This window comes from Bos taurus, chromosome 15, assembly GCF_002263795.3.
Source record: "Bos taurus isolate L1 Dominette 01449 registration number 42190680 breed Hereford chromosome 15, ARS-UCD2.0, whole genome shotgun sequence".
Classification (NCBI taxonomy): Eukaryota; Metazoa; Chordata; class Mammalia; order Artiodactyla; family Bovidae; genus Bos; species Bos taurus.
Window position 1 is genome coordinate 75,938,206 of NC_037342.1, and position 11,026 is coordinate 75,949,231.

An 11,026-nucleotide genomic window follows, 5' to 3' on the forward strand; every position below is an offset into this window, starting at 1 on the left:
CCCCCACCCCAATCTCTCCCGGCTCGTTCCCACCCCAGGAAAGCCCAAGGCTTTACTGCACAGAATAGTTTTATAAGGGGTTCCCATCACAGGCGTGAGTCATAGTAGTACTCGGCCATGTCAGGCCCGTCTCGCTTGCGCTGCTGGGCCCGGGAAAGCAGGGGTCGGGGCCCCCGAGGCCACGGGTGTTTCGGTCGGACCCCGTAGTCTAGAGAGAGAGAAAAGCGGGTGAGTGGCAGGGAGTGTCTGCGTTCCCCTGAAGTCTTCCCCACACACAGGCTGTTTGGGGTGAGAAGGCCCTGAGGCTGGCGGGGTGCTCGCTCCCAGGGCACGGCTCCCCCATCAGGGAGCAGGGTGGGGAGAGGAAGGGGAGAGCCTACCGTCCACCAGGCCGGAGAGTGGCGCCGAGAGTTCCAGGGGGGCTGAAAATTCCTCAGGAACAGCTCGCTGAGGCCTGCGGGAGAAGTTGGGGTGCTCGGTGCTGGCCGGGGGGCAGCCACCACCTCCCAGAACGGGAGCAATGTCTGAGGGTGGGGGGTCCTGACACCGGGGAGGGGCCGGCCCACCTCAGGAGTTACCTCAGCGGCTGGGGGCGGAGGAGCGCAGCTGCCAGGACAAGGTACAGGGCGAAGAGGCTCAGCCCGGCCCTGGGGTGCAGAGCCCCTAGCATGGCGAGAACCATCCTCCACGCGGTCCCTGATCCCGGCTTCTGCCTGCCCCTCCCCCGGCAGGCCGGAGGACGGAACCTGCTGCCCACGCCCGACCGCCTCACAAAGGCCCCCTGCTCCGTGGCTCCGTGTCAGCAGCGGCTCCAGGCCGGCTGGGCAGCTCCCTGCTGAGGCCTGTGGGCTGGTTGTACTGAGGCGGTGGGCCTCCAGGTGCCAAACCCATCTTACTCTAGACTCACCGCTGAGGGCACAGATAGCTCAGCTCCGATTCCCACCTTGCCTCCGCTCTGTGGGCCTGGGCTTCCTCACCACTGAGGTCAGGTACCTACACAACCTGCCCAGGGACGGGCACCCAGGAGGGCCTGTGCAGAGGTCACAGCCACCGCCCGGAGCCCCGGCACTTCCACTGCTCGCCCAGCCTCCCTCTCCCACCGCCCTCCCTCCCACACTGACTTGCCCCAGGAAGGTCCTGCAGCTGGAGAGCCCTGAGCGGGTCCCACCGGACAGAGCCCATGCTGAGGGCCTCCCCACAGGCTGACCCCCACAGCTTAGCACGGCTGCAGGCCCGCCTCTGAGGCTGACACGGACTTCAGCATAGGTGACAAAGCCTGGGACCTGGGCCTCTTGAGTGTAAGCTTCCCAAGGGCAGGGACTACGGGATGTACTGGATGCCTGCTAGGTGCTCAGTAAATCCTCAATGAGCGATGAGCGAATAAATGGAGTGTGACCTCTGACCAGAGACTAAGTCTCTTCACAGGCCTGCGGCAAGGCTGTGTGGCCCTCTGCTTCCTGCCCGGCCCAGTGTTAACTCAGTGTGGACCCCGCTCCCTCCCTGGACACAACTGGCTCCCAGGAACCCCTCCCCTGCCAGGAACCACAAGTTCAGACGCTATGGCTCTTCCTAACTCCAAACCCCTCATTTCCTTGCCTCTGAGAGGAGATGCCACTCTCTTCCTTTGTATACACAGAGTCCCCAAGGCCTGGCTGGGTCACCCCCCACCCCTCCTGCCACCGTCTTAACTTGGCCCTATCCATGGTTGCAGGCCTCCATCTTCCCCCTCCCCTGCCCACAGGCCCCCTGCACGGCGCTGAGGTTTCAAACAGGTCCCTCCCCACCACCTCCCCCTCCCCTCTCCAAGACATCCTTTGCCTGGTGGACCCGGCCCTGCCCTCCCCTCAAGACCCCACCTCCACTCCGCTCAGGCTCCCTCCCACCCCAGCAGGGCTGCCACACCACCGCAACAACTACTTGTGCTGTGTTCTTGCGCACACAGCCTCCATTCCCGACTGCCTGCTGAAAACACATGAAGTCTCAGCAGTTTAGAAGCCGGCTTGAGTGGAGGGCGACCAGGGCGCCCTCCTGCTGGGGCGGGCAGGCAGTCTGACCACGGTCCACACACACTTCCACCGACCGCAACAACTCGGCATAAGGAGGCATCCACACACCCATCCCCGCCACCGTCGAGAGTGAGGGCGGCGAGCTGGGCCTGACTCACTTCCACACACGGCACGAGGCCCAGAGCACACTGCCATGCCCAGCCAAGGTCGCGGGTCTCGAGTGGTGACCACCCAGTGCCTTCGCCCCCGGCCCGGGACCAGGACAGGGCTTCCCAGAGGCACTTGGGGAAAGCAGTCAGGGACAGCCGGCCCGTCCCAGGGTGTCTGGGGGCAGCAGAGGCACAGCTGACACAGGGCAGATGGAGCCCTCTCAGAACCTATGCGGCTGCCCGAGCAGCTAGAAGCTCCAGCAGGAGCGTGCGGTCTGCTCACAGCGCAAAGGCAGCAGAGACTGAGGGAAGGGGGAGACCTGGCAGGAAAACAGCAGCTGCCATGCCCAAATCCCTGCACGGTGCCTCCAGGAAGACCATGGGGGAGATGCCGGCTCGTGCCCCGTGAACCCGCACGTGGCGGCTCCCAGCCCTGCCAACCTTACCACTGCCCAGGGCCGGCCACAGCGCTGGCTGGGGCCTGACGTCCCCATCCCACAGGAGAAAGGCCTTCTGCCCTCGAGCAGGGGTCAGGGCTTGAGGTGCCCCTCTGCACTGAGGCAGGCCCACCAGCACCATGCCCCACCACGGAGCTGCCAGGCATCAGGCCCCGGCAGGGTGTGGGCTGGAAGACACAGGGGCAGCTGTCGTCCAGTCTGGGTTCAGCCTTGCTGGCCGTCAACAGGGACCAACCGTGCTCGTGAGGTGGGGCTCCAGCTTTCTGGGCTGGAGAAGTCCGCGTCCCGGTCCTGGTGGGGGCATCCCGGCCAGTGACGAGGTGCGGCATGTGCTTCCTTCCCCTCAGGATGCGGAGTCGAGAGGGAATCAAGGGCGCTCTAGTGGAGACCAGGGCTGTGTGCGGAGCCCGGCCAGAGTGATGGAGCCGGGAGCCCCGGGCTGGGGGCATGGAGCAGTCACAGGCGTGGACACTGCCAGAGTCAGTTTTATTAGGGCAGAGGGGCCCAGGGGACTTGAAGAGCTGAGGCACCCCCTACCCCTCCCCACACCCCACTTGCAGAATGTCCGTCAGCCCCAACTGTAGAAATAAATTTTCTGCCAGTTGGGCAAGTAATCCATGAGCGGCCCTGCAATGACAGAGAGGGGAGCAAGTTCAGGGCTGAGGGCCAGACTCCAATCCGGCTCTACCCAGGGCCCTCCTGAGGCTCCCATCTGCCTGGCCAGAGCCCCCACCCTGCCACCTCCCCCGCCAGCATCAGAGCCATCTCTGGCCGTGTTTCAAAGAGTTTCAAACTCACAGAAGTCACACAGCTGTCCCACTGTCCATGTGGACAGCCAGGGCCTCTCTGCTGAGGGTGCCTCTCCAAATGGCCAGCAGGCTTCATTCCTCCGTATAGTCCCCACCCAGCGAAGTTGGTCTCATGTCATTCAAGGAGCTGTCACCCACCCAACCTAACCTCTGGGCTCCCTCTCCCAACTGTGCCAAGAATCAGATTACAAGGAGATACAGGGAGCCGGGCCACACATAAGCTCCGTGATGGTAATTATCACGCCCTCACCCCATGCTTACTTGTGACCAGACCAATGCCTGGGACATGGTCTGCCAGGAGCTGGAGTAGAAACAGGATCTTAGCCCTGCAACAAAGGAGTAGCCTGAGTAGGGGGGCCTGGGTTCCTGCAAACCCAGGCGTGTAAAACCTCTGCTGACCACCTGACTAAAGGCAGTGCATCCCAGAAGCCAGGTCACCACGTGCATCGAGGACATCCTCGGGACAGAAGGCTCTGGTCCAGCCGTCCCCAACCACACGCCTGGGAGGGTCACACCTCAGCCCACAGCTGGCAGGCAGCCCAGAGCCAGAGACTATACTGTCTGACAATAAAAAGGGGGAAGGAAACTTCTCTCTCCCCAGACTATATCCCAGAGGTCCTCCGCACCCTGCCCCTGTCCTCTGAGGGACTGGCTCTGGGCCCTCCTCAGTCTGGGCCACTGCTCTAAGGGTGCTGGGCTGGTCAGGTTGGCAGGAAGACAAGCCAGACTGGAGGCCTGCAGCCTGGGAAGCCACCTCTGCAATTAGGTAATCCTCAGTTCAGAGCAATACTGGGGCTACAATGCTTCCTCTGTAGAGTGCAAGCCATCTGTGGGCAGAGGTCATGATCCACCAAAGTCTCCAGAGCGTTTTCTCTGGAGTGTGGAAGAAGATTTGGCTTTAGAACCTTATGAGCTTTCAAACTGATCTGAAAATAGAAACTGTCAGGCAGTTATTTTCACTGAGGTGGTTATTAAATCTGACCTAAGCTTACCTTCTACCAACTCAGAAAATAAACAGAAGTTGTATGTACAGAATGTTAAGTACGATTCCAACGATCACTCCAGCCTTTAAGCAGTGTACTTGTTACAACCTGGACAGACCGGGTCCTGGGAGCCTCCAGCCTGTCTCACAGCCCCAGTCGCAGTATAGGGACCACTCCTCAAATCTCAGTCTGACCTCAGGTGACCTCTTTGGGAGACTTGGCCCCAAGTCACCCCTGACTCACCCCCAGCAGGCCTCTCTGTGGCTAGGAGCTCTGGACCCTCAGGGGATGGAGGGAGGGCTGGGCTAGGCAGGGACAGGCCAGGAAAGAGCACGGGTGAGGGAACTGGCTGGCTGGTTGGCTTCATTTCAGCTGCCCAGCCTCTTTGAACTTAAGTGTCTCCTGTGAGCAGTGAGGAATGACCCAACTGTTTAGGAAAGTGGGCGAGCAAGCTAAGGATGGGGAAAGTTCATGCCCACGGTCCCCGGGGCCCTGCCCTCACCTGCCAACAACAGCTTAAGCAGCACACTGGGCAGATGGCCCCAAGAAATCAGGAGTGGCCACACCCAGGTAGCACATGGCAAGTGTTCAGTGAACCCAGATCGGGGAAGGAGGGAGGGAAGGCAGGCGTGAACCAGCCTGGGGAGTCGGGCCTGCTTCCCCCACTCTGCCCTGCAGAGGGTGCGCCCTGCCGAGCCAGGGGCCAGTCCTTACTCAGAGAAGCGGTCGTAGAACGGGGAGCGCAGCAAGTAGTAGAGCAGCAGGATGGTCCGGCGCCGCAGCTCCAGCCGCTCCCTCCGGGTCAGGCCCTTCCTATCGCTCAAGAGGCTCAGGCTGGGGGGAAGGGACAAGGTTCGGGCCAGTGACAGGAGAGGCAAGGACCCTGCTTGCCCACGTGAGGCCGGGCCTGCAGCACAAAGCCGGACGGAGGGAATGGGGCCCCAGGCAGGCCCGGCTCACCTGGTCACATCCACGACACCGGACAGGAGCCAGGGTGTCCACGACCGCTGACCCCAGAGGCCCAGGCTGAGCACTGCCGGCCACGGCGTTAAGGATGTCTCCAGCACACGGCCCGCCCTGCCTGCCCCCGTCTATCGCGACCCGGGCCTGGGCTAAGGATACAGTGCAGCAGGGGCCGGGCGATATGCAAAGACTCAGCGATGGTCTCCTGCAGCCCCAGCGGGGTGGGGGCAACGCCCAGCTCCTCCCGCTGCTGCGGGGCCCCCCAGTGCCTGGAGTGCAGGGACGGAGCTAGAACACAAAGGCGGCAGGTAAGCGGCCGGTGGGGCAGGGGGCGGGCAGGCCGTGACGAAAGCCAGGCCCTCAGGCCCACGCTGACCTCAGCACCGAGGTGTCTCATCCAGCAACCTCCCACACTTACTGTTCTGGAGGGTTCGCACCACCCGGTTTGACCGCTTCCCCACATATGACTGCTCCTGGCTACCAGAGCTGTGGTCACCATCTAGTGGGAATAGATAAAAGGTCGTATTGTCAGAGGGACACGTTTCTAGCAGAGCCTACAAGCGAATGCAGGTGCAGTGAATGCTCATGGCTAGGGGAGAATGGATAAACCTGTACTAAGGCAGCAGCTGAGTCAAGGACACCACAGCAGAGGCTGTGCCTAGGACCTGTCCACGGCGGGCAGCATTCCGCAGCCCTCCCCAACCTGGGGAAAGGCCAGTAGCACCTGTGCAGATATACCAGCCAAGAACTAAGGCCTCCCAGGCACTGGAACAAGGCGGGGGGCCGGTGGTCCATGGCGACCACAGCACAGAAGGGGCTGTATCTGGACTTCCCCAGTGGCCCAGCGGTTAAGACTCCATGCTTCCACTGCAGGGGGTGCAGGTTCCACCCCTGGTCAGCGAACTAAGATCCCACAGGCTGTGTGGCGTGGCCAATATATAAAAATTTTTAAGAAGGAGGGAAAGAGCGTATCTTCTGAGTGCTTTGCTTTCAACATGACCATGAAAACAGAAGCAAAGACTTGCCCCCAACTCAAAGTCAAGGGGGTAAGACCCAGAGGCCAACAGCTGATGGGCCCAAAGCCCTGAAAGGGCATATCTGCTAGGTACCCTGCCTCAGGAGGCTGTGCTCTTGATACAGAGCCAGGCCGAGACAAGGCTGGCAAGACCCCTGCTTCCTCCCGATGCTCTGTGTCCTCTTCCCGCAGCCATAAAAATGACTGAGGACTCCGACGTCAGAAGTCCTGAGTTTAAGCTCTCATCCGGCCTCTGACCTCATCGTTCTTTTCTTTTCTGTAAAATACCAATATAAGATGACGACGAGGACAAAATGAGTAGATGGGGAGAGGTGTGCCCCACGGTGACAGTGCCATATTCAGGTAGGTCAGCTCTCATCTACCAATCAGCCCCGTGCCCCGTTCCAATCCAGAGCGGGCAGGCACTTACCCCGGGACTGTGCCTGGATCTCCCTGTCCAGTGGAACGATGGGGGGTGAGGTCTGGAGGCCAGCCTTGAACCAGATCAGCAGGAACATCCGAAGTACAGCCCTGGGTTGGGAGTACGGCAGGGCTGGGGAAGGGGGAGGTGGCTAGCCGGCAGGGGTCCGGGCTGCTCTACTGAACACCGTCGGTACAGCTGGTCTCCGTGACCCCCACCCCAGGCCGGCCCTCCACAGTCCCGACATACTTGGCCAGCTGGATGAGGGCGATGACGAGCCAACGTCCTACTTCGCCCCACACCTTGGTGGCCCCCATCTCCATGAACACCTCCACACACTCCAGCACGCTCAGCCATGTCAGTAGCCTCTGCTGGGACAGGGACTGCAAGAACCCCAGGCCAAGAGGTCAGGAGGGCCCCCTGGTTTCAGCTCCTCCCCCAGGGGACACCTCTGACAGGAGACATACATGTTCCTCTTCCCAAGACTAAGTGCGTAAGCCTGAGGTCTCCTGCTGGGACAGGCGACTCCACCCTGTGAAACCCAGTCTCTCCACCTGATAAGGGGACACTAATGCCTGGACTCGTCACCTAATGGCTAGAGGCACAGATGGAGGCAGCCATGTCTCGTACTCTATGAGAGCATAACGCGTGCTCCAAACACGGGCTGGTGGTTACTATTTTGTTCCTGAGGCCCCTGCTTCTGGCCCTCAGTTCAGGGCACAATTCTTACCATGGGTAATTTTTTCCGAAGTTCCTTCCGTAGGATTCCGTCATTGAGCAGCACAAGCAGGTTAGAGGCAGAGTACACTGAGGGGCAGAGAGTGGCCTTGAGAGGCTGGCTCTGCAGCCTCCACCCCCTCCCCTTCTCCCCAGAGCAGCAGGGATCACCTATTCCCCACTGTGCTCAGCCACCCACACACTATGTGGAAACGACAGGTCCTGCCACCCACTTCCTCAGAGCTCTCCACTCCCCCTAACGACCTCTTGTGTGAGCACTAGAACAAGAAAGGATGGTTTGATCTCTATGACATACCAGCTACTGCCCTGCTGAATAGCACTGGTTATCCAGCAGCCCACAACTGCCCAACATGCTCCAAAGAGACATGGGAGGTGCAGTCACCTCCTGGCCTTTGCCTCTCTGCAGCCTGTCCTTGAAATTCTATTCCATCCCTACCTTTTAAAACCCAGCTCATCCTTTCAGGACCTGTGCCTCCTGTACTGACCGGGTAAACACCACTGAGGCAGTTACAGTCTGGGCATTCTGGAATTTGGGAGATTGGGATTTGAATCCTGGTTGAGGCCTTCACTTGACTGTAGGGAAGATTAACAGAGCAAAGGCAGAAGAGGCGCTTGGCTCAGCCTCCTGACCAGTCAAGGTCCCCAGACATCTCTCTCAACCATGGGGGGTATACGCGACAGCCTAGGACAGTGGACGCTGGACCCCTGTCTGATTCAATCACAGAACTGGATGATCTAACGGGAAATCTAGGAAGCCCTCTGGGAAGCCCTCCCCCACCCTCTCGCCCCCCACCCACCCGAGCCCGGCTCACCCAGCTCTGACAGCTCGTGCGAATCGGCGAAACGACCTGGGGAGAAGGCACAGAAGGAGGCGCCGGTGAGAGTCTGTCTCTCCCTGCTGCTTCGGGTCCCTGGACATTCCCTCCCTATGCCCCAACGGGAACCTGGAAGGAACTCCTCAAGCACAGCGATCACTACCCAGGCTCCGCAGGGAAGGGAAGGGGAGGCAGGTGGGGTCAGATGTCAGAGATCCGAAGGGATGGGTCAAAGGTCAGGGTGGCACCTGCCAGCAGGTAACTGAGGCCGCGCACTGCCGTCTCCAGCTGGGCCGTGGCGGCCGGGTGACGAGTCACGTACTCCTGGTAGCGGAGGCCCAGGAGCCGCAGCTTCTCCATCCTGCCCTCGGGACCGACAGACCCACGGACCGACAGCGCGACTGGCTACGGGGCCCTGCTTCCTGCGCCCTCCTTCCTGCTTCCGGCGCTAGGCCCGCCTCTCTGCTGCTTAACTTCCGCGGGCCACAAGGACGGTGACACGAAGAGCCGTTGAGGCACCCTTCACCCCATTTCTTAAATCCCCTCCCACCAGGGTAGCGTTAAGTAACCGCGGGCCTAATCCCGCCCTCCCTAACTCCTTCAGGTCATTGGTTCACACGCTCTCCGCCCCCGACCCCGGCGGCCCCAACCGGCTTTTCCGCCTTCCGGGTTTGCCGCCTTGCACCTGCGCAGTTACAGCTCCGGGAAAAAGCTCCCGCGGCAGCCTGAGCAGTTAATTCTGGAGTAGGGATCAAGAGCCTTTCCAATAGAATGCCGAGAGGCTCGAACGGGAGGACTGGCTTTTAAAGGGCTTGGGAGGCAGCGCCCAGAGAGGAGCCTTCTCCATCAGACTTGGGCGGGTGGGGAGCGCGGGGACAGCCTAAGGACAATCGGACTGTGTGCAGGCGCGCGTTTGGCCCGTTGCCTTGTCGCCTGACTTCTCCCAGAGGTAGTGCTGGGGAAACTGAGGCAGCGAGAAGTCCAGCCTCCCACTCAAGATCCCCCTGGCCAGCATCGTTAGTGCCCCGGCTCCCACACGGAGCATGTTCTTCCTCCCACCGCCCTCCCGCCAAATCGCGCACCTGAACTCCCATCTTCACGGAGAAAAGCCTGGCCTGGGCTTCTGCTCTCCGCTCGGGGTGACCTTAACGAGGATTTTCCCTTCTCTGGGCCTCGGGTTTCCCCATCTGTAAAATGGTTAGAGGGCAGACGGGCTCTTTGAACTCGGGGTCAATTTCACAGCGCTTTTTGGCCCTCCGGTGCATCTTCCAGCTCTCAGCTGCTTCCCAAGAAATGAGAACTTCTCCAGGGAATCTCTTCCCAAACGGGTTAGCCTCTCTGGAAGGAAGTGGCGGCGGGAGAGGAGCGGCCAGAGGTGGAGGGAACGGATGCGCGGAAGAGGCGGCCGCCGATTGGCTGTGGGCAAAGGGGCGGGGCAAGGCTGGGCCCCACGGGACTGCGCCGCTGGGGACCAGGGCAGCAGGTTTATGATACTCTGAGAATAGTACAGTATTTTACTTAATCCTCTCCACCAGATATTATCTCCACAAGAGGAAAGGATCCGCTTAAGAACGCCCCGTCAAGATTGGAATCCTGGTCTAGTCTGACCACAAAATCCAGGCATTTTAACACACCTCACCAAGAAATCACAACCCATCTTTGAGCTGCCTAAGTCTCCTCCCAGCTTAGTTTTCTTCTTTTTCAGATGGAGGATCTAACTTCCCGCCCTGCCCGTGCCAGGGAATGAAGACTCAGGGAGATGTGTCCAGGGCCTCAAGAGTGGCAAACCTCCTGGGGAACAGAGAGGTGGCCATGGGCATCATCTACATTATTTTTCACCACCTTCTGGGTGCCAGGCTCACTTATACTTAACTCCTCCTAGTAACTTGGCCAGATTGGTATGAATTCCATTTCACAGATGGGGAATAAGAGGCCCAAGAAGGGGAATGGACTTGTCTTAGGTCACACACCATGGCACTGGTCAAAGAGACCACAGTAAGGGTCTCCTGTGATAGGGTCCTCTCTCCTACTGCTCACAGCTCAGCCAGAGCAGCAGCTGTTGAGGCCGCTTGGTCATGAATCAAGTTAGCAACTGGGATTAAGACCAGGGCTCAGGGCATTTGGCTGGGGCTCTTCCTTCCTTCCTCCCTACATCCCCTGCCGTCTTAATGAACTTGTTCGCCAAACCTCATCAGCAGTATTCTCGCCCCTGTATCTGAGGCTAGAGACACAGAGTGAGGAAGGGGAAGTGTGGAAGGCAGAGTGGAAGAGTGAGGAAGGGGACTGTGCAGGGTTTCTTTGGCATTCCCAGGGCTGGTGGTTCCAGTGCTTCTGGGGAGGGAGAAGGGCATGGGAGGCAGAGGAGCGCGCCCCCCACCCCCACCCTTGGACAGACTATAAGGGACACTGGGGCTGCAGGCTGTTTTTCTTCCCTCCCTCAGGCCAGGGAAGGGATCAGGAGCTCAGCCAGGTTGGCAGCAGCACAGCGGCCTGAATTTCCTCTCCAGATCTTGTGCCTCATTAGGTCCCAAAGACAAAGAGGGTCGTGTGTACAGGAGGCACCCAGGGCAGCCCCGCCCTCCTGGGCCCCTGCCTGAATTTGGTCACCTGGGCTGGGCTTTGAAGGGCCTTTGGGCAAGTTGGACCTGATCCTGTCTCCTTCACTCTGG

At 60.1% G+C, this 11,026-nt stretch overlaps 2 protein-coding genes across 5 annotated transcripts; both read right to left on the reverse strand.

The window, feature by feature from the left end:
• Positions 1-51: 51 nt before the first annotated feature.
• On the reverse strand, positions 52-698 carry FREY1 (Frey regulator of sperm-oocyte fusion 1). Its single transcript, NM_001099196.2, has 3 exons — positions 579-698; positions 381-454; positions 52-208 (listed from the first exon to the last, which is right to left on the reverse strand). Exons 1-3 carry the CDS (start codon positions 680-682, stop codon positions 87-89), a joined length of 300 nt encoding a protein of 99 aa, NP_001092666.1. The 5' UTR covers positions 683-698; the 3' UTR covers positions 52-86.
• A 2,382-nt stretch (positions 699-3,080) lies between these two features.
• On the reverse strand, positions 3,081-8,801 carry PEX16 (peroxisomal biogenesis factor 16). 4 transcript variants are annotated; one of them, XM_005216446.5, is made up of 12 exons: positions 8,680-8,801; positions 8,355-8,390; positions 7,979-8,115; positions 7,535-7,611; positions 7,054-7,187; positions 6,814-6,914; positions 5,787-5,867; positions 5,528-5,656; positions 5,366-5,438; positions 5,120-5,239; positions 3,684-3,748; positions 3,081-3,240 (listed from the first exon to the last, which is right to left on the reverse strand). In XM_005216446.5, exons 1-12 carry the CDS (start codon positions 8,715-8,717, stop codon positions 3,182-3,184), a joined length of 1,050 nt encoding a protein of 349 aa, XP_005216503.1. In that variant the 5' UTR covers positions 8,718-8,801; the 3' UTR covers positions 3,081-3,181. The 4 variants fall into 4 exon arrangements, with proteins under 4 accessions (XP_005216503.1, XP_059730630.1, XP_005216504.1 ...); XM_059874647.1 differs by having other exon boundaries at positions 8,487-8,801; XM_005216447.5 differs by lacking the exon at positions 7,979-8,115 and having other exon boundaries at positions 8,606-8,801.
• Positions 8,802-11,026: the final 2,225 nt, after the last annotated feature.